The sequence below is a fragment of the Osmerus eperlanus genome, chromosome 1, assembly GCF_963692335.1.
Source record: "Osmerus eperlanus chromosome 1, fOsmEpe2.1, whole genome shotgun sequence".
In the NCBI taxonomy this organism is placed as follows: domain Eukaryota; kingdom Metazoa; phylum Chordata; class Actinopteri; order Osmeriformes; family Osmeridae; genus Osmerus; species Osmerus eperlanus.
This window is the reverse complement of record NC_085018.1, coordinates 10409757-10433064: the sequence shown is the minus strand read 5'-3', so window position 1 is coordinate 10433064 and position 23308 is coordinate 10409757. Positions and strand designations below refer to the sequence as shown.

General features: G+C 48.4%; 1 protein-coding gene across 1 annotated transcript in view; it reads right to left on the bottom strand.

The window, feature by feature from the left end:
- gnai2b (guanine nucleotide binding protein (G protein), alpha inhibiting activity polypeptide 2b) overlaps positions 1 to 22694 on the bottom strand; it is a 31421-nt gene extending 8727 nt beyond the window's left edge. The window contains exons 1-3 of the mRNA XM_062458370.1: positions 22081 to 22694; positions 1816 to 1858; positions 1359 to 1500 (exon numbers count right to left, since the gene is read on the bottom strand). Of these exons, the coding sequence (XP_062314354.1) occupies positions 1359 to 1500; positions 1816 to 1858; positions 22081 to 22198 (303 nt within the window). The 5' untranslated portion in view covers positions 22199 to 22694. The remainder of the gene's footprint in view (positions 1 to 1358; positions 1501 to 1815; positions 1859 to 22080) is intronic.
- Positions 22695 to 23308: the final 614 nt, after the last annotated feature.

The following is a 23308-nucleotide window of genomic DNA, read 5'->3' as shown; positions in this document are numbered from 1 at the left end:
AAACCAATTCCAATAAACAACCCGCAGCAGGTTGACACCATCCTGCACGACGCTCCTTAATCAGGGCCTCTTCCGCTCTCCTCCCTCTCTGTCTCTATCTACGGGAGGGATCTCGACACAGATGTTGTTCGTTTCATCATGGCACATTGTGTCACAGCACTCTGTGTAGCGGTGTGCCGCGGCGCTGTTGAGTCACGCAACCATCTTTTCGCTACTCCTGTCTGAATTGGAGAAATACAGTGTATCATCTGACACCCCTGGAGTGGAGTGAATGCACAGTGTGTTGCTAAGGGGATACGAGGGAGACTAGAAGCGTACAGCATAATATATATTTTTGAAATACTTTGTGTTTATATATTGTGCGCAGAACTAATGTTCGGCATGGTGTGCATGGTTTTCGTTGATTTGTTGCTCAACCTTATGTTCTTCAACAACACCCATTACAAGGAAACTGCCATAACGGTTCACTCTGAACTGGCTGAAGTTCACAGACAAGCCCCGTTTTGTCATAGCAGGCAAAGTAATACTGGGGTGATAATTGCTTCTATGGGGAAAGGAAGCCACAGGAGAAATTGGTGTTGTCGGGCTGGGTGGTGTCATAGGCGTGAACAGCAGCCTGTGGGGTTCTTAATAGGTGTGGTCCTAGGTCAGACACAGTATAGTTAACAAGAACCCCACCATGTTTCACGCTCTTATTTTCAGCACAATGATGAAGATACCAAATGACGTCAGTCAGCAGATTAGGGTCCTCAGGGGGGCAGGAAAATATGTCTGGATTTTTTATTTTTTTGGACTATAAACTTGTTTGTTTGGAATTGAGGTCTCGGATGACACCATTCTAAGCATGCTCTGGTTTTATGACAATGGCAAATGCCACAGAAAACTATCAGGTAAGGTTGTGGTACTATAACATGGGCCTGTAAAGTTTGTGAAATTAAGATGCCGATGTAGTTTTTATTTGATTTATTCTAGCCATCTTTGTTTTCCATGAGTTGGAAAGCCACTGACAAACTTATGGAGGACAATGATGAGCAACCAGCAATCAAGTCACTTCTGACTGAAAGGCATTTCTCATTAAGACCACATCATTAAGACCATCACTGGACCCTGTGGGAGAGATCATTTCCTGGGACCACTTTGCTTCTTTCAAGGTACAGTATAGGTTCAATTATTGGATGGTTATTTATCATTGCAGTACGTTGAGTTAAATAAGGTCAAGCAATCCATAGAGGAATGGGAAGAACCCTCTGCGAGGGTAGCAACTGAACTATGGGTGAAAGCACAGGTTTGTAAGGCTGTTTGTGCTAAATCGACTGCTTCTGTGTGTGGGTGTGTGTGTGTGTGTGTGCGAGTCTTACCGCCCGAGCAGGGTCGCTGTACTCGATCTTGAGGTTGGTCATGGCTTTGGCGATGGCCATGATGGACTGGATGGTGTTGCTGAAGACCACAGCTCTGTACTGCTTGCACTCGTCCTCTGAGTAGCCGTCCTCGTGGATGATCCTGAGTAGACACGCAGCACCACACGCTGAGCTCAGGTGGCTCAGTAGATCTCAGTTCTCACTTCAGTAGGCAGTAGATGCTAGGTATTCAACGGGGCAGGAGCGGCACACTCAAGTAACAAGCCACCTACACCACACAGTCGATCAACATAGACCCGAGGCGAATGCCTTTTAAAAAAGGGTCAAACCCGCTCGACGCTCAGCGTGGCTGTCTGAATGCCAGGCGGGTTCCCTTTCACCTTGGCAAGGACAGCTGCACGGAAATACCTAGGGAGGAAAGGAGAGGAGATGCAGAGATCCCCCCAGTGTTACTCACTTCATCTGCTTCACAATGGTGCTCTTCCCCGACTCTCCGGCCCCTGCGGGGGAGCAGAAAAAAAAAACACGCACACGGATCAGAGGTGCATCTACGTGTCGCACGCCACCGTCTCTCGGGGGGTTCGTGCGAGAGAGAGAGCGTACGTGCGTGTCTGCATGCGTGTGTACACAGTAACAGGGCTGAACTCGGGGGGGGGGGGGGGGGGCAGTGCTGTCATCGACCTCAGACGACCTCCCGGCCCGTGACCCGCTCTCTCTCTGGAGCGGGCCCACTTTGTTTATCGTCGATGTTTGTTTCCTGTTTATTGTTGTTTTTCCCGTGAGGAGGACATGTTGTGCAGTGTCATGGGAAGAACACCACGGCATTCCCCTCTTACACCCTGGCTTGGGGTGTCACTGGGAGAGAGAGGAGCAGTCTGCACATGGGGGCGTTCTCTCCCAAGGTCGGTCATCATCCACATCGATTCTCTCCTGAACGTAATGCATCTTGTAAACACTCCACTTAAAGCCCACTCGTCAGAGGAGTGGAGAGGAGGTCAAATGTACATCGGTTTGTTTGTTTTACCGCACAGGTCCACTGACACGCTCAGATGAACTACATACTGTTTCTCCACTATTTCTCCACGAGTGTCACTCGTTTTGTGAATTCCGGTATTTCGCTCATTCCTTGTCGGACCTTTCAGCGAGTGTGCTTCAGAGGACGGAACATGAGTCTCCCAGTATATCTGTGCCTGTCTGATCAGTGGCATGCCGGCCGGCCCTGGTCCACTGATCCGCCCTGCCCAGGCCTGTCAGCAGGCATCACAGCGTCACACAGACAGCACACAGCCTCACAGAGACAGGGGAGGGAGGGAGGGAGGGACAGATTGAAATGGCAGAACCACCTTATGACAATCTGGCATTTAAACTGCTCTTTAATGGTCCTTAACACTAATAATATTTACATTCACATAGCACCTAGCAACCTAGCCTGACTCAACTGGCTACCTATCATTCGGTTGCATCATTGCCCGTCCTCACAAGATCCAGGGGTAAATAACAGCATGACAGTGTAATAGGTCTTCCCTACACTTAAAACTGTCTGCCTCCACCCAGATAAACACATCGAGTAGACTGAGGCATAACATGGGGGATGGAAAGTGACCTGTAAACACTCTTCTCTATAGGGAGGGTTAGGGGAAGAATAGGAAGCTGTGCACACACATTCCATGAAGGTCACCTTCCTGACTAGAATCCATCCATGAATATTTCAAGGACAGGGACAGTGGGTGAAGCTTGTGAACCACAGGAACACATTCTCTTTCTGAGCTCGGGCTGGCGTCAGATAGTGTGACTCTGAGATCCAAACGGACAGTACTGAATGTGGACTAAAACTTCGATGCTTTAAAGGTCATTACAGAATCCTGTCTCTGTACATTTTGAAGCCAGAACCAATACTGACTTTTGAACTCAAATAAAAGGGTTTTGGAAACAGATGTGTGTTAGATAGTGAACATCATTAGGAAATGGAAAAGAAGAGAAGGGAGAGGTACAACGATCGCCGGCTCTGTGAGGAGCACCCCCCCTGACCAATCACAACAAGCACAGGCACACTGAGCCCACCCCCTGACCAATCACAACAAGCACAGGCACACTGAGCCCCACCCTCACAGGTGGCCTGGTCTAACCTGCTTCAGCCCCCTCCTGACGGCTCATCAGACCCTGTGCCAATTCTTCGGAGGACAACACAAAACACAAAAGCAGCCAAGTGCCCCATTATGTATTCAGGTGTGCAGTTTAGTCAGTTTACTACCCGGCTCAACAAAGCCTGACAGGAAAAGAGGAGGACGTCTGTCTGGTTTGGCTCCACACAAGATCCAATCTACTACAGCTGGCCGGGCTGTTATCACAGTTTTATGGGTGTCCTAAATACAGCCTCACAAAGACTGGAGGGCGGGACCTCTCGTTAAAGCCATTAGCACCCTGACAGAAGTGTTTGGACTTCTCAAAGGAGAACAACATCTCCACGAGGATGAGATGAATCTTTCATCCATCCAAGACAAGCAAAGTGTCTGCCTCCCGAAGCAGCAGTGGTACAGCAGCAAACACACCGAAAATGGGCGTCGGGATTCACAAAGCGAGTGAACCAAGGATGGATCGAGGCCTGCTTAACGGTTCATCTGGTCATTTGGTCACCTTCATTCACAGATACAGTCCTGGACAGATATAGAACAGGAAGATCAAACAGAGTAGCTCCAGTCTGTTTCCAACCATTCAGAGCAGCACCAAAAGGGATGAGCACAAACTGCCCTTGTCAAAGCACGTGCGGCCGTGTTTTTCTCCGTGCTTCATTCAACATACACAATCAGTTGTGTGTGTTTGCGATGTGTGCGTGGTGTGTGTGTGTGTGGTGTGTCTGTGTGGTGATTGGTTCTAACCGAGAGGGACGGGACAGCGGTGAGTGCTGATCAAGAGCATCACAAAGGCCCCTGTTGTGTGCTGCCCTGGTCACAGGGACAAGCTTGTTCTGTTCAGTGTCATTAAGGCCATTTAGGACAGTATCAGACCTGAGAGTGAATTTCGGGCAATTAGCAAAGAGAGAAAGAAGGGGGGGAGGGGAGAGAAGGGGAGAGGAGGGGGGGATGAGGGACAGAGAGAAGGCGAGGGGTAAAGGAAGAGAGAGGGACAGAAAGAGAGCTAGAAAGGGAAGAGAGAGAGAGAGAGAGAGAGAGAGAGAGAGAGAGAGAGAGAGAGAGAGAGGAAGAGAGAGGAGGGGGGGGGCAAATGGAAAATAGAAGGAGAGAAAGAGGAGAGTGTTCTGCTGATGATCGCTCCTCCTCCTCCTCATCATTCAGATCACGTCCACACCCCAACACCAGCGTGGCTGGGATCGCTCCCCCGTGGCTGGACAACCCCCCCCCCCCCCACCCCCCCATGTCTAGGCTAACTCAACAGGCCTTCCTCCCCCGCTGAGCCCACAAAGCCCTCTTGTATCTCTGATGAGATAGCCCTTTGAACTGTCCTTCCTCTACCCCCCCCCCCTCCCTCCCTCCGCACACACAGACACACGTGACGTGGCCAGAGTTACAACAGGTCCCCACAAGGCTCTCTCATGTCTTATTCCTCGGGAATAACCGCCAACGGTAGCATACTCTATCACACGAGACACCGTGGCCCTGTGACAGTGGAACGCTGAACGGCGAACCATGCATCTTGTGTGTGTGGCAGCAAGCTGTGATAGACTACCGTGTCTGTAATGGAGATGGATGGAGGGGCTCTCAGTCTTATTCTTTCCCTGTAAGTGACACTGTCCCTGGGCTGGGCCGGATCGGCACAGCTATAATTACAGTAGAGCTGCAGTGTCAGGATCGGTCGGATTCCCGGGACGCAGATACACTTTGAAGTGCAAAAACCTGTCCGACTCCAGGGGCTAGATGGAGCCCGGAGAACCGAGAACTTCCGAGAGGAACAGAGATGGGCGGAGAAGAGGCAGAAGGGGAGAGAGCTGGTTAATGACATGGGGAGAGAGGATGGACACCGGGGTGAAGGGGTTCAAAGCAATTGAGGGCGGTGGAGTGGGATGGAATTGGAGGAATGCTAAGACACATGAAAAGAGATGAGATTACATTTCACACGTTCAAATGGAATCAGTCCGCCGACTCTTTGATCCAAAGCGACTCCCGCGTGACCCATTCAGAGTGTAGAGGATCACGAATCAGAAGTGATTCGTCATCGAATTCACAAAGTGATTCACCAGTCATGTTGCAAAGGTACCGCAGCTCAGCTAATACCTGCGGCGAACAAACCCCCCCCCCCAAATACTGACAGGAGACGAGGAGAGAGAAGACAAGGGACCCAACTTTGGCGTCGGAGCCGTCCCTACTAAACGCATCGCACGGGCGACGAGCTTGTTGTCACCGTCCTCCCTCCCTGCTCTCACCCTTCGGCTCCGTCTGCAGCTGGAAGCTGTGACACGCTGGGCTACATCCCACCGCACTGCGGGAAAGAACCAACTCTTGTTAGAGAGGGTCTCCAGGGTCTCCCCCTCTCCCTCCCTCCACTTTATCTCTGGATATCTCTCTGTCTCTTTCCCTGAGAGAGGCCTGTTCCACCACGTGGAGCACCTTTTTCACCCGATGCCCCACTAAGTGAACCCGTTAATGTCATTAGCACACAAGTGCTCCTGTAATTACAGCACTGGGGAATGGGAGGGAGGTTTATTTCTACGGCTTCATTCGTGTGTGTGGGTGTGTGCATGTGCGCAGGATAGTTGAACAGAGGGAGGGGGAGAGATGGACTCCTGAAGTCCTGTGCTGACTCTTTAAAACCAATGTTCAAAGAGGAAGCAACAGACGCAAGTCAAGTTTGCTGAGGCAGGCATGTTCGACTTCCAGTCATGTCGGATGAAAGTGGAGACAGAGAGAGAGAGAGAGAGAGAGAGAGAGAGAGAGAGAGAGAGAGAGAGAGAGAGAGAGAGAGAGAGAGAGAGAGAGAGAGAGAGAGAGAGAGAGAGAGAGAGAGAGAGAGTGTGAGCTAGAGCTAGGCAGCCAGACAGTGCAGGTGTGTTTGATCCATCCCCTGCACCGGCCTGTTGAGTGGTCATTAACCTCGCTGAAAGGAAGAAGCCCTGCAGGACCTCAACTGCCATTGGTAAGTGACTAACTGAGGCAGACCTATCTGTAATGAGATCCAGAGTTTCATGTGCCAGTCTCACTGAATCTCCCTTTCCTCGTTTCACAGCTAATGGTTAATAGCTAATCGCTAAGGACAGGCTGTTCCACAGCCAATGGGCTGAGAAGCTAAGTGTGGCATCGTAATTGCACACAGACACACGGCAGACAGTAGAACAGCCCCAGATGCCTGGTAAAGGAATGAGAAAGGAAAGTCAACAGAATAATAATAATCATCATCATCATTCATAGTCTTGTGATTGAGGTGTCTTGCCAGCGCTATTTGTTTATTCGTCCTCTGTTCAGTCAGAGAGCGTGGTGGCACTGCTATCCTCTCTCCTCTAGTTTCTGCCAGCCTTAAATAACAGCGGAGGAAACACAAGCAGGCTCACTCACGGAGCAACAGGGCTTCACGCTGAAAACAAAAGCTCCGGGTCATCTTAAGGTGACGCTAAACACTGGTATTTTTCCATTCTGGGTAAGCACTGCCTCATTCTACAAACAGCAATCTCCCTTTAGCCCATCCCAAGGTGTTAGTCTTTGTCCTGACCAAAGTGTTGTGTTCTCCTAGCAGGCCGAGAAGGCCCAGGTGTCAGTCGGTGGTGAACTGGAGGCGGTGGAGCCTCGGGTTCCCTGGCCTCGTGCGGAGCCCCGGCTTCCACAGCCAAGATGAAGCTCTCCACTCCCACTGCATTCGCGAGTCCTCAGGGAGTTGTCGGCCCGCATGCGCTCTCCAATGCTCGGATAAGAACAAAGTGCCCGTCTCTCGATTGTCTCTATTGGGCGAGTTAGGGAGCGAGTTTGTTTCGCTGCAAGCCTACCTGTCTGTGGAGCTGTGATCTGGTTATAGTGGACAGACCAAATGTCAAAGGGTTGTGTAACCGTGGCTTCCTCTGCTGGGGGTGGGGCAACACAACTGGAGGAGAAGGTCCTAGGAAACACACCTTATGCTGTTCTATCTATTAGTTGTGTAGACAACGGTATGTGAAATACAAGGTGAAATGCTCAAAATGTCTCTGTGTCTCCCAGGCACACATTTCCTCTCCATTGAAAATTCACACCCCTCTGCCTCTTCACTTGAGGTGTCTCACCCCTACAGAGCAGACAGGCAAATCAATCCCATCACTCACCTCTATCAAACACACACACACACACACACACACACACACTCTGCTTTCCAGAGTTCAGTTTGGAACACTCAAGCATTTCTAAAAGCCCCCCAAATCATCTGCATGGCACCCTCCAATTCCAATCGCCGTGACACCAAACCCACCCACAGTTTCATGCTGCGACACATCTCAGCATTTGCCAGCCTCCCCAGCGGTCTATTGTCTGACACACTGCCCCGAGTGGCTCATCGAGCTGGCTGTGACACGATCTAGCCTTCCACCCCCCCCCCCCCCCCCCCCACGCACGCACACACCCACACCCCCACCAAACCCGTCACGACTGCACATCCGACTAGCTATTACGGCTAATAAAGGCTAACCCCCTCTAGGGCTTCGTGACACTGAACAAGACATACAACAATGACAGTGAAACTAGCTGCAGCTCCGGGGGCGTAGACACAAGGAGAGGTTAACACAAGCAGGCATGACTATTTTCGAAGCAGGTATAGCTGTAGATGGAGTCGCACCCCCCAACTCCGCTGACCTATACTCAGGTGGATATAATTGTATCTGACAAGATAGGAAATCCGTGTATAGCTGGGACCCAAAAATAAAAAAAGGTTTTCACACCGAAATGTCAGGAAATGTTGTCTTCCTTTTCAGTGACAGAATGAAGAAACAGAGCAACACACAGTAGAGAGGTGCTTGGTTGTTACAGAAAATGACGCGATGTCAAACAAAACTATCTTGTAAACATATCTCCAGTGAGTTGAGCCTCTTGAAAGGTCTCGAAGACTTTGCTGTGTAACATACTGTTCATTGTCAGAGAAGCAAAATGAGAGCTAAACTTTCTCAAATGAATGCAGGGAGCCTAGGTCACAAACTCCACACTCCACAACTGGGACACCCTTCACAAGTCACCAAACAGTCATCCAACTGTCAGACTGGCCCGACAAGAACTCAGGCTCCCATGGCTGGAGGCATGCTCTCAGCTGGAAACTGAAGCCTTCCAACTCTTCTTTTATTTTATAAAAATCCACTCCCCCTCTAATATTTTCTGTCTCATCTTCCTCTACACAGTGTAAGTGTAGCCCCGTGGGCCCCTGGTGTGCTCGGTCCGGTCTAGTGTGCTCTGAGTCAGTCCCAAGCCCCGCCTCCCTCTCTCTTCCCCAGAATGCTGTCTGCATTCAGACAGTTCTGTTACCTCGGCTGCTCAGGAGCTGGAGGGTTCGGATTAGCCCACTTTCATCAGCAACCGGGACTTGTTCTTATTTGGCAGTTGCAATGCCAGTCCTTCCTAGCAGAAACACAGCTGCCTGTCCGTCCGTCCATCTATATATCCAATTGTCTGCCTGTCTGTCTGCCTGTCTGTCTGTCTGTCTGTCGGCATGCCGCGCTGCTCTGTGGGAGCTCCGATGAGAATGTCAGGAATTAGGCAGGCTGGTTCACGGCTGGATGTGGCGCATTATGATCCTGGAGTGGAACGAATGTGTTGAAAGTAGGTCATCAGCCTCCCGGATCCCTCCATGCTCTGCGCAGGCCTGAGCTCGCACCCTCACCTACCCACTCCACCCTCCCCGACGACAACCGACGGACATCCACCTGACGGCTCAGAGGCAAGGCTGGCGTTCACAGGTAAAGTGTACACAATGGTATTTCACAGCTTATTAAGCACGTTAAGTCATACAGTACGTGTTCTTCAGTGTTCTGTATCCGGGCAGGCGGATGCAGCTGTGGAATGGACTGATCCAGATATAGAAGCACAGGATAATGACAGAGCAGCAGTGGTCTGTTTCACCAGGGGCCCGACATCAGCCCTCTGGTTAACATGTCTGTCCCCCTACACAGGGTTTCAAAACATGGGGAAATACATTTTGGGCAGATATCTACAGTTTCCAATAGATCTATGAGGTCATATTTGCTTTGGAATAGTTTGAGGGAAATTGTGTCACAAAAGACATTTGCTTTTCAAACGGTTGCCCTTTTATCCAATTCCGCAATGAGCAAACATTTCACAAAAGCATGTGAATGGCATTGCAACATTTTACTGAGGAATTGTGCCTGCCAAACCCTCCAACATGTCCGCCGTCTACGGTTCTGGACCGACACAGACATCCTTGAGGTTCTGAGGAGCGGAGCGACAGATGTCCCTCAATGACAGTGGAGGGTCACAGTGTGAGCCAAGCAAAGAAAAAAAAGAAAAGAAAGCATGTCCGGACATGTCCTTTAAATGCGGCGAATTCAGCCCTGTTTGTTGGAGCGTGATGATACAGACACGGATCTAAACTAAGCAGCGATTCGGCAGCTCAGAAACCATGGTCGAGTATCAGACTGTGTAGCTGAGAGTTTTACCTCTCATAACAGCCGGGAAGGTTTCTTTCTTAAATACACGGTTATAAACAAATATAAACAGAATACCATTGCCCCAAATGAGCGGTTTGTATGTATGTATGTCAGCGAGCTTGCAAGCGTTACATAATGAATTCACGTCGCCCCAGGAAAAAGCCATCTGTTTAATAATTACCCCAAAAGGCTTTAGAGATGGAAGATCTGGGCAAATATTTCATTGGATTCACTGCTTATCTCTCTCCCCCCACCCCCCACCCCCGTCTGATCCGCCTCGTATGGCTCCCAGATGGGTCTGCAGCGAGCGCATGGCTGTAGCCCACATCCTCCTTCGCAGCTACCTGCCTCGCTCTGCCACAGTCTCTCTGGGGGACGTCTCGCTGGTCCGTACTAGGAAACGAGACATAACGAAGGGAAGTGAAACATGAAACGGTGAGCGGTCTGCACCGACTGGGACTCCAGGAGAAGACCAGGGGGCGCAGAGGAGGCCCGGTGTCACCGAGCTCCTGTACATGCCAGCGTGAGACACGGCGTAGTTGTCAAGTCACATGTCTGCCGATCCCTTCCTCCACGGCCGTGAGAGCAGGCCCGGCGCCGTCACTTCCACCAGACCACTGTCACCAGACTCGGTGACAGTGGCAGCGTTGGGAAAGGCCTCTCGGAAATACCAGCGACAACACTGTCTCTCTCGCTCTCTCTCTCTCTCTCTCTCTCTCTCTCTCTCTCTCTCGCTCTATCTCTCTCTCTCTCTCTCTATCTCCCCTACTGATGACTTCTCTCTCTCTCTCTCTCTCTATCTCCCCTACTGATTACTTCTCTCTCTCTCTCTCTCTCTCTCTCTCTCTCTCTCTCTCTCTCTCTCTCTCTCTCTCTCTCTCTCTCTCTCTCTCTCTCTCTCTCTCTCTCTCTCTCCCCTACTGATTACTCTCTCTCTCTCTCTATCTCTCTCTCTCTCTCTCTCTCTGTCTCTCTCTCTCTCTCTATCTCCCCTACTGATTACTCTCTCTCTCTCTGCTGATGGTGCAACAGGAGCCATTATGACAGTGGCTGAGCGATGCGTCTCTGTGTCTGATCGGCGGGGGAGGGTGTGGCTGGAAAACGCCCCGGGGGGGGGGGGGGGATCATCCGAAACTGAAATACCACCACCACCTGCATCCAGGGCTCACAGCCACCTGGAGAGCTGACGGGAGGAGCTCTGCCGAAGACTCACACAGACCACCACAAACTCATAGAGAGACGCGCGCGTGCTTACTCGCACGCAGGACTGAAAGGCTGCTTCGTAATCAGTTGAGATGGCAAGTATTTTTACATTTCGAGATTTGGGAGGGCATGACTGTCTATTGGTTGATTTGGACATCCATCCGTCGATACAGGCGCGAGTGGGAAACACAGTCCCGGTCCTCTGTGGTGGATTCAGCTAACAAGCTGTGTGTTGTTGACGGGGGATCTCTCTGAAGTGACCATCTATGAGACGAGGACTTCACCTTTTGCAGCCGTCACACAGTGTTGTTTGGGGGGTGGGAGACAGAGATTGATAGAGGGGGGAGAGAGAGAGGGATGGGGAGGGGAGAGGGAGGGTGGGTGGGAGAGACCTCCTCCATCTCTTCATAATTTCACATTCAATCTGAAGTGATTCGTCATGGAGGTGACCTTGACAGAAACACCCTATTTATTTCTGCGTGCCCTCCTCCTCCTCTTATCCTCTTGGCATGTGGTGCACAGCTGCCTGCCAGGCAGCGCTGGGGAGGGCAGGACAAGGGAGGGGAAGCAGTTCCCCCACCGCCGAGATCTGCTCCTACTGAAAACCTGGCATACCAAACCTGGCAACCAAGGGTATGCAATTGGATGTCCTCATATCAAAGTTGGATAGAGAAGCTCACAAGAGCTAGAGAGTGGATTGGGAGGGAAAGTGGCGCAGAAAAAGATCTGCGACTGATCTGCGACTGGCTCATTGGAGAGTGAAGAGGATCAGGGCAGGACTCTCTCTCTCTCTCTTCCACCCTCAACTCTCCACCCCTGTTTGCCTTAGGAAAGTGATTTACACACACATCCCTAGGCTGCCTTCATCCCTGCCTCCCTGGCCGTCTGGCCAACAGCACAACTATTCCAGGCAGCTGCCTGTCTACCCCCAGACCTACACTTACAGCACAACCACTCACAAACAAACACGCACACACACACACACATACAGGTCCAGAGATCTACAGCTGTTGACATGACAAATCGTTTCAAAACATTTGAAAAGACCGAAGGAGCTGAGAGGTGCTAGGATAGTTGAGTATGTTAGATACTATAGTGCCTGGTTAGAGAGTGGGTTTTTATTTAAGGTTATTTAAGGGTTGTTTGGGAAAATGCGACGGACGAGAGGGAGAGCCAGGCTTTACATGACCCTTTCATTCATCTGCTGTTCAAGAAGCCGAACCCAGCAATTATGAAACAAATACATGAATTGACTCTTCAGAACGTCCAACATAGACAGGGCGGGAGTACAGAAATCCTTTACCATTACAGCTAATGGATTGCTGTTAAACACACTACAGAGTAATTACATGGTGGAGCTGATTGTAAAGTGCATCCCACTTAAAGGTAGGCACTGTTTTTGAAAGGCCAAATGCCTGAAATAGCAGCTTGGTTCCTCTGTGCAGTGAGAGAGCATTATTCAGTGTGTATCTGTGACAACCAGCCCAGGATATGCTGAATGTTCGAGTGTGAAAGAGCTTGATAGCGTGAGCCTGTGATGTTCACCACAGTCATTACACTTTACTACATACTGCTAGACCAGAGCTATTCTTGATAGCGGAATCATTTCACTGGAGGTTCGAATTGTGGAACAGACATCTGCAGATGCAAGACAGAGCATAAGACGAGCGTCTTATAGGAAGTGATGTCATTCAAGAGGCACAGGTCCCTTGGTTCTTGTGGTCGGTGATTACACGCGAGTAAGTGTAGTGCGTCGGCACTGTGCTGATGATGCATATATGTTGAGGCGGGGTGTGCGTTTGTGTATGAGATTGTGTGTGTGTGTGAGGGCGTTCTGCTGAGGGTGTATTATTAGACAGCGAGGAGTTTTTTTGAACAGCCATCAGGGTGGGGAGTGCGGACGACGGAACAACAAGAGGCTCCGGGGTCCTGCAGCGAGTTTCTGTTGGAAGCAAACAGGTCAGCAACAGCAGGGGCTCACGTTGGCATCTTTGAATCCTTTGACCACATCCGACTCTCCTGGAACTGGAGCACCCTGGCCACCATCACCAAGCCTTCCGAGGAACACCGAGACAGGAGCCAGTATCCCATGGTGTAACCTGACTGGCTGACTCTGGCTGCATGGCGCACTCAGGCGAGTGGTGGCGTGTGTGATCTGGTGGAGACGGGAGGAGGGTGGAGGGGTGGGGGGCAGGGTGTGTGCGTGTGTGAGGGAAGAGGCAGTGGGGGGGGGGGGGTTCAGTGTGCTTATCCTGAACATCCTCCCAGTCACACACAGCAGCAGCATGCACCACGCCGGCCTAGAAACACCACACACTCCGGCTGGTATCCATGGCTACCACACCCCCACGATGCTCTCTACTTATACAAAGGGAAGGACGTGGACACACACTCACGTACGCGCACCCATACCCATCCACACCCCCACCGATAGACAAATACACACACACACACACAATCATACAAAAGGCCTGGAGAGTAATAGCCTTTCCAATCCCACTAGATAAAGATGCAACAACAGGTCCCTAGAGACAAACAGTGATGAAACAGTGATGAAACACTGTGTGCCTGGAAGGTCACTGTGCTTTCTGGGAACAGGGGGCCTCTGTCTGCACCACCAGCAGCATAAATCTGTGTAAACACACCATTCCTCCTGTTTTTTTATTCTCTCTACTGATCTATTAGGCATGGCCTCTCTGTCACTGTGGGGAGCTGTGTTTGTGTGTCTGCTACTCAGAACCCTGCCCCCCAGAGGGAAGCTTCTTGAAAGGAAGACTGATAAGAACAACAGGCTCGGCACATCAATGACTTGTCTTCCCGCAGTCTCCCTCCTCGGGGACTGGGTCTGACAAGGCCACAGCCCCGGCATCAGTGGAAGCGACTGTAACAGCGGACGGAACGTTCCGGAACTCCTGATGTGGTGGCAGCAACACCACTAGAGGCAGAGCAGACGTCTGATCATTAGGCTGGGCCTTCCAGGTAGTGTGAAGTATGTGCTGGTAATGAAAGGTCAATAAACTATCACTTACGAACGATCGATATGAGGTTTGATAGACCTCGGAACAGATGAGATACCTTCATGTCTCGGCCCGTCTCGATCCCCCTCTCTCCAGACACACACGGGTGGAGCGAGCCAACCACCTCCAACACACGCCCATGTAAAGTTCTACACTACGACACTGGCGACTGGTGCTACACATCATTTACAACCACTAAATTCAGTCCTGTGCGATAATCTGCATGAGCATGACCGCCATAACTTACTTATGTCCTCAATCGACAACTCATGCCGACACCATGATCTACAGTGGGTGTTTGCACTGTGTCAAACGGTGGCAGTTAACATGATCTGTGAAGGCTCCATGATCAGACTTCTCACGGACTACAACGGCCGCGACCGAAGAATCTTAGGCTTTGGGAGGACCGAGTTATAAAACGAGGGAACGTATTCCATCTGTCGATTTCAGAATGGAGAACTGAAGCGGCTGCTATGAAAAGCAGGGCAGCGCTGATCGCTGCAGTAGTGAAATCTCTCCAGTGGCAGATTTTCACTTTGAGGCAGAGCCACACAGGAGAACCAGATTGCTGTAAGAGAAAAACGGGGATTACAGTAGGTGGGAGTGCTGTTATGAGACAAACACCAGAGGTAACTAGTCTTAGCATGTACTGTTAGCTTCATCAAGACCTGAGAACTGTAGCACAACCTTCATGGTTCTATATAAAGACACCCTCTGGGAGGGGGCAAACTGGACGGTTTTGCCCCTTCATTTTAGGGTATGTGAGGTGAGATGATTTGGTGCCAAACTAAAAACAGTGTGTATCCTAGTTCCTAGACACATACAGTAGAGCACCCTGCACTGGAGAAGAACTGGAAACATCAGAGTCCTTCAGTAGCTTATCACACATTTGAGACGGCTGGATTCCTCTTAATTAATCATTAATAAGATCTCAGGGCCTTTACAGTATATAACTGTGGAGCTGCTACAAACAACGTCCAAAGAGAGACTCTACAGTCCGACCACGTTATTCTCCGGCTTTCACAGTCTAAATGTGATATCTCAATCCATCTGGAAATAAGACAATTATCTCGAGGTGAAGCCTAGTTAATGGGATTCTGGTCTCTCCTTCAATCCGTCTCAATCGTTAAATTAATAAAATATTCTTTCTGATTTGGAGCAAGCAGATTACTACTGTGTTTGGGAGATGGACGAGGACTGTTGACGTCAGAGCAGGGTGACTACAATGATCCAATCACGGAGGGATTGCATTGTCATTGTTCTGCTGTCACTGAACAGATCCAATCACACATTGGAGACCTTGACTTCAGATGTGATTATGTGACATCGGTTGGATTTCATGGTGCGAGAGAGGGAGAGGTGGAGACGAGAAAAGAGAGGGGAGGGGGTGACCAGATGCCGGTTTCTCCAGCTGAGTTGGAACCGCACAGGGAGCTAGGATGGTGAGGTACCTGGTGCTCACCACCACCTGACTCAGTCTGGATGACATCATGATCGTCTAGCCGAGATGAGTCCTGCAAACGCATCCCACACAGAAACAAACTTGTGTCTCTCCGTCGGCACAGGCAGGGCCGAGGTCCAGTAGATAGCAGCTGTGGCTGGCACGGCCGCTGCTGCTGCGGTAATGAACAATCATAGAGCAAGGGGTTTGTGACCCGAGACCTCCCTATAGCTGTAGTAATCGGCTTGGCTGGAAATTCATTTTCGGGCACTTCAAAAGACAGCCAGGCTTCGTTTATAAGGTCTTAACAGGGTGGCCTTAACTTGCACTGCAGGGGTTGGCCGGATTGTTAATGGTCCGGAGAGAGTAGAAGCGGCTCCTTAACAGCCCTGGAACTCTGTCACCATGAATCATGGCTGGAAGAAATGCCCCCAGTCCAGCCCCTCCTCCACACACATGTGCACAGAGTCCCATTCACATGCAGCCAGCTCTTCAGCCTCACAAACGCCTCCGGATCTGTGCCGAGGCTGGGCTGGGTTGATGCTTGCTTCTCTCTTCATTTTGCAGCCTTCAAATCAGATCAGTCTCTCCGCAGCCAGTTTTAATATCTTCTAACTAACGCCTGAAGTCCCCGCAAAATTCGCTATACTCTTGACTCATAAAAAATGGAGGAGAGAGAGAAACTTCCTAAATAATGAACTCCTCTCTGCCCAGACCTTTATCCTGGGCAGTGCCTCAGACATATATGAATGAAGGCTGAATACATCAAACTGCTCAAATGAGACTTGTGTTTTAAAGTCACTGTGTTCTCTGGTTGTCTCTCCACATCTAAATGATGTTCTATGCAGGACTTCCGCGTGGCCCCTGCTACCTGACTGTGGTCCCTGGGGGTCCTCTCCCTGTCTAGCTCTGCTGACGATGCAGATACAAGGCTGCTTACACAGTCTGGAGATACTGCTGTGCACAACCAAACGATAGTCTCCACACAAAGGCTTCCAGAAAAGACTTCCAGTCAGCATTAGGTGGCTTCCTCTCTGGAACGGAAGGCACACAGTCAAGGCTCGGGGTAAGGTCCTCAGTGCCGTGTCGAAATGTGTTGTTTGACCTAACCAGAGCCGACTGTCATCTCCAGCTCAACCTACACAGGTCCCCTGCATTGAGACGAAAATTGACCCGTTTTTACTTGGCCAGACCCATGCAAACAAGCACCGTGAGAGACTACAACAACTGCAGCTTCCAAACTACCAATCAGTGTTGCTCTGACATCCATCCATGTGACTGAGGTCACAGCTGTGCTCTGTCGCCACACTAGACGATGAAGCAGTCTGAAGCAGAGCCGATGTCTGGAGCTCTGATCCCCGTCTCCCCACTGCAAACGGAGCTTCCACCAGGCCTGGAGGCCCAGAGCATGGATGAGAGGAGATCGCCTTGGGGGAAAACATGGTCGCACATGACTTCGCATGACTCATGGTATCCTGCAACCACGTACTCGCACACACTGACACACACCCCAAATACATACACACACACCAAATACACACACACACAGTAAAACACCCACGTTCGAGGAAGCTATAAAAGATGTGGCAGCAGATGGCCCACAAACTTTCCGGACTGGAGTCTGCTCAGGACTCAAGTACGATGATCACTTATTAGAGCATGTTCGTCAGCTGACAAGTAGGTCCACCACCTAGCCATCCTACTGTAGTAGAGACAGACTGGGTTCTGCTGTACATGTGTGATGGAGACGAGGGCAGCGCAGCTGTCTGCAGGCCTGGGGTGGGTAATCGGGAGAATCGGGAGAGTTCCCGGTGGGCCGCTTCACTTTTGGGCTGGTGGGCCGCTTCACTTTTGGTCCGGTCGAGGATTTTTTTGTTGTTGACATTTGTCACGTTAGTCTATCTTCTCTTAAAGTAGGCTAAACACGTTCCGCATTCTGACACCGCAGCCTCTGCATGGGTTGTACCATGTGAGGGAGTTCTCCCCTCCCAAATAGAGTTGGTTGGGTCCGTAGCCCGTTACCGATAGCTGGGCCGGGCGGCCCTACCTTAACGATACGCGTCAGGGAGGATGGATGGGAGCAGGGCCGGAGTGATGGCATCATTAGACAAGGTTTTACCAATTGAAAAATGTCTATGTTTATTTTACATAAAGCTCAAAAAACTATTTTGCGCTCAAATAATGGCCAGCATTTTTTGCTTGCGCGCTATGCGCGCTCGCATTAACTGTGGAAGTCCCTATCTTCCACAGTTAGGGACTGTATGCAGGGCTGGATGCAGCCAAAGCAGGCTGCATCCGGCCCTGTTTGGTATACAAAGAAAAGTGGTCCGGTCTTGGGCCTGAAACTCCCGGGCTGAAAAGTGGCCCCACTCCGGCCCTGGGATGTCACGCATTCATTTAGCAGGTGCTTTCTTCCAAAGCAACCTCCACTACAAGGATTTGAACCTGTAACTGCTTGATCTGCAGTCTGTACACTATCCATGTTGAAAAAAAGAGTGACCTGGATTGACTCTCCAAAAAAACGATCCCTCACCAGCTGTCTCATTACATAAAGGTCCCAGACACACTTCCTTCAGTATAATAAAGAAGCCTATTCTCAAAATAGCCTCTAAATGTGTGGTTGGTTAGTTGTTTAGAAGGAGCAGAGAGAAGAGATGAGACTAACATGACATCAACGGCTGTTGCATCGATGTCACTGCACAGCTAGGGCCTACTCCAATGTGGTGCTGCAGACACAATGTCCCAGAGGTAATGGCGTGTGTGTCTTTGTGTGGGTGTGCGTGTGTGTTAAAGTGTGTATATCTTGATATTGAGGAAGTGTGTTCTTAACATCACAACTATTTCCAACCTCCAGCTCTCAGACGTGTCATTCTGAAGTCAGCAGAAGTGGGCCAGCCAGGGCTGACCTTTGGTGGCACCGCTACCGATTTCTGAAGAATCTAAATGTTCTCCCCCAAACACAAACATAGTACTGTACATTAGGGCTGGGCGATATATCGAATATTTGCGATAATATTGCAATAATTTTGACAAAGATGTCAAATGTGAAAATATTGTGAATATCGAATATATATATATTTTTTATGCTGGTCCTTGTGTTGCTTGTGTTTTAAGATCACCATCTGGCTGCTCACACACACACACAGACACACACAAACACACACAGACACTGTCTGTGCACATGCACAAACTGATAACTGCACACGCAAAGGCACTCTCTTTTGCTCTCTTTTTGTCCTGTCACATAGGGACCTCTGCGTGAATTGTTCCATGTAAGGTCCATTTTGTTAAGTTGCAAGTAACATGTTATGGCAACTGCTTAAATTTGCACATTTTGTACTTTGTAACAATAGCTGTTCTATCTACATTTACATTTAGTTATTTAGCAGACGCTCTTATCCAGAGCGACTTAAAGTAAGTACAGGGACATTCCCCCCGAGGAAAGTAGGGTGAAGTGCCTTGCCCAAGGACACAACACCATTTGTCACCGCCGTTAATCGAACTGGCAACCTTCTGATTACTAGCCCGACTCCCTCACCACTCAGCCACCTGAATCCCATCTAAATGGTTTTTGTTGTTTTTTAATGGTGGCAAAAGAAAATCATGTTTTTTTATTATTTAAATGCAAATGCAAACATATCGAGATATATATCGAATATCATAAAAAATTTCGACAATATTGAGATATCTTTTTTTTTTATATATCGCCCAGCCCTACTGTACATAGAAACAACTGACACTGTCCCAGATGGAAGATATCTGTCCAAACTGGCTTAGGTCTAAAGTATATCCGAGACCTGTGTTCATACCCATCCTTTCTATGACAAGATTCAGGTGTGGGAGAGGCAGACAGTTATTTTCCGACAGGAAACTATTTGGTGTGTAAACACTGATACCGATCACATAACCTACCTGTGTAAACTGTCCCCTACTCAGAAGCCATAGTCAACCATAGTTCTGGCAAATAACCTTATAGTTCATAGTACACATGATTACCTATTCATGCTGCTCTTCATACAATGCCTGTAGCAGTTGCAGAGAGCTCAACCTCCTCAAGCTCAATCTCCCTATTCTAAACCGTTTGTAAAACCGTGTGTGAGCTCAAAACACTGGCTCTTCTAGGTTTCACCTCAGAATATATACCTATCTGTATTTTGGGCTAAACGGTTGGCATGCCATTGTGACTCAGACTCTGGGGAACTTTCACACCTTGTAGCTCAGGCAACCCAACCCTGGGTCAGAGGCAGCCAGTCCAATTAAAAGGATTGACATCTCCAATTCATGCATAAGTGGCTTGAGTCTTTTGGTAAACTCGTTAAGTGGTCTGGCTCTTTCTTTGCTAGCACATTTAAACTCTTCTTCCCACCTACACAATCCACTCTGCAAGTCCTCGACTAAACCTAAGGAAAACTCGAAATAATCTTAATCCAAAATCTGCATTTTCTTTTCTAGTTTTTAAACATTTGTCAATTTATATTACTATTCTTAACAATGAAAAACCTAGGCAAGCCTTGGGTATGTTCAGGAGCTTCAGATGATTCTAATCTCATAATCCTTTTTTAATCTTAAAAGTTAAGTGTACGTTCTACTAGAACGTTAGACATAGAGAACAAGTACAGGATGTTAGCCAGAAACCACAGAAAGATAATGTTCTATCTGTCCCTTCTAAGAAAAAGAAAAAGTGCATTTGCACGTTTGTAAGTGCATTTGTACCTTTGTAAGAACACATTACTTACATTGAATTAATCCAAGTCCACTAACCGTGAGAGACCAGGTTCATGGTTAACTGCTTTCCCCTGCACTTAGCTTCCCTGTCCTTTATTTGATAAGAATTGGATTAACCAGATTCTAGAACTCCATGCTTCGTAGGAGCAGGAAAAACACAACTAGAGTACAGATACAAAAAAAGAAATATATAGAGTATCAATTAGTTGATACTCAATTTGAGCTGTTGGTAGGGCCATGCACTGATATTCACAAAAAATGACAATTTCCATTCTGAAATATCTGACTGCTACTTCTCACATTCTTTCCTCGTTCATAATCCTATTTCTGGTTCTCATACTCCTTATTTTCTAGGTCAAATGTGACTTTTTCCGCATTATTCCCAAAGGGAAGGTGTGGTATTTTGCTGAATTAGTTCTCTGTCACTGTTGCTCTGCTTGCTCAGTGAGAAGCTGTCACATCTGTCCTCTCACGGTGAGAATGAGCCGTCACACAGAGCAGCTCTCACTGCCCACCCAGCAGCCCTGTCGCTGGGGGAGGGGGGCAGGGGAGGGCAGCTCCATCTCTTATAGAGCCAAATAAAATCTTTCTTTATTGACACAGAAGTGACTGTGATGGTGACAGAGATAATAGCCACTACAGTTAAGGGAATGTGTTTTCAACGCTGGGGAGGTTGCTTTCATTACACGACTCAAAATGACATGTATTTCAACTCTGACTGTATAGTACTGAGAAACCAAAAGACATAGGATGGTGATATTAGTTCAATATTTTGTTACTGTTCCTTAGTCTTCACTCTCTGACACACATATGCACTTCCACGCACACAAAGACCCACACTTACAATCATACCCCTACACTTGTATTTACATAACAGACAGGCCCAAAATAATACATTCAACTCCTGAACTCTAAGAGGTTAGATCCCAAAAAATAAACAAAATAAATCTGACTGTGTGACACAGCAGAAGTGGAAATGTGCTTGGAACACCAATTCGGAAAGGATTACCCATAGGACAGGTTTGAACTAGGAAAACGTGAGGAACAACTGGGCAAGCTGGCTCCAGATGACTGCTTTTATCAGCTGAGAAATGTATTTCTCCTTTCTGTCCTGAAGCAGCTAAGAGAGAAGGGAGTAGGAAAGAGAGAGAGTTGTGTGTGTGTGTGTGTGTGTGTGTGTGTGTGTGTGTGTGTGTGTGTGTGTGTGTGTGTGTGTGTGTGTGTGTGTGTGTGTGTGTGTGTGTGTGAGGGCATGTTTGATGGATCTCAGCACTGCAGAGCAGAAGTGTGTCTATATAGTCTACCAATGGAGAGGTGATCTGAATGATTAACATTCAAATAAGATTTCTCACGGTCGGGGTAAAGCACAGGATGTAGCACTAGTAGCTTCTATCAAACCAATTCCTGATTGCAATCACCATGTTGCAGTGCAAGTCAAAGTCCGACAAGCAGTGACATGATATCAATTGAAACCAAGGTAATTATATAATTAGATTATTTTCTTGATGTTAAGCATGTAGTACCTGAGTAATTACCCATGATCTCGTACTAGCCAGTCAGTCACCTTTTAGCTTCAGGGGGGCATAATATTCTAGAAACCAACAACCGGTGGAACAGATAATAACATGACTAGTCGCCTTACCAGGTAAATACAAGGATTGAATATATTATTACAATGCTGGTTAAGGTTATCAAGCCGTTGCCTGTGTGAAAACAGATGTAATTTGTCAACGCAGACATGAATGTTTCCCAATACACCAAATAAAAACAGCATACCCAGTAAGAGCAGTTTCACTTCCCTCGCTGCCTTCTCTCCGTCCTCGCGGAGGTTTTTATCAATCATCTTTGATCTCTCCGCGGCCGCTTTATCTTCTGCACTCACTGTGCAACCCATTGCTCCAAAAGCGCGCCCTGGAGACTTGCACAAAAAGCCTGCAATGGTTGGTTTTTATTGTTTAATATGCTAGGAAAGAATTGACAATACGACGTCCCTCCTGGCTCCTTCGAGAGGCAAAAGTGTTCGTAGTTCAATAAATCAATTCAGTAAATTCAAACGGACTACGCGTAAAGAGTCTCCTGTCGGAATCATGAAAGTTAATACCACAAATGGTGTCCTTTTTGAGGATGCTAAAGACTACCTCAAAGGCAACAGAAAGTAACTTAACTAAATCGCATTGCTAGGAATCAATCATGGCCTATACAGTCGGATGTCCACCGATAATAATCCAATCTGTCGGTGTGCTCCCTTTAAAATGAAGGTAACGAAGTCAGTCTGATATAATGTATCCCAGTCGATTTGCTGCGCTCCAAGTCTGCTTACAGTAACCTACACTATCAGTCGGCTCGAAGATCTCTGTTGGTCAGTACAACCTGACGTTCTCCGCGGCGTAGGCTACAATAAAGTATCCTCCTCCTATTGGCCTGGATAGGCAGTGGTAGTTTTCGTAGGCTTTCACCGCTTGGAGAACGCTGTGATCTGCTGCGAATGTAGAAAGTAACCAAGACTCATAGAGGCAGATTCCAGCCTCAGATTCATCGTATAACACTATCGCCATGCTCATCTGCTTTTTAGAAACTTGGGATGGGTCAAGGTGAGAATATCAAGCAACAGACAACTAGTGAAAATACATTCATCATAAAGGCTTCTGTTGTTACTGAAAATTATTTGGAATTGTATCCTACACAGGGAGGAAATAATGTTAGGAAAATGCTATGTTATAAATGGAATAGAAGCACTATGTTCACAACAATAATAACATATATTATGTAATACTGGAATGTACAGTATATATTCAAGATAAAAGTACACCAATTCAGTGCCAAGTAATCGTCACGTTGAACTGTCGACGAGCACTGCAGGTTGTTATCCTCCCAGAAATTGTAAAGCGTATTAATTGCGCCCTCGTGTGATGGAGAAACGAATCTCGTCCTACGAGATAAATGGAAGAACCCTCTATGTGCGTTGAAAAACATAAAATAAATAGTGACTAAGGGTTACTGTGTA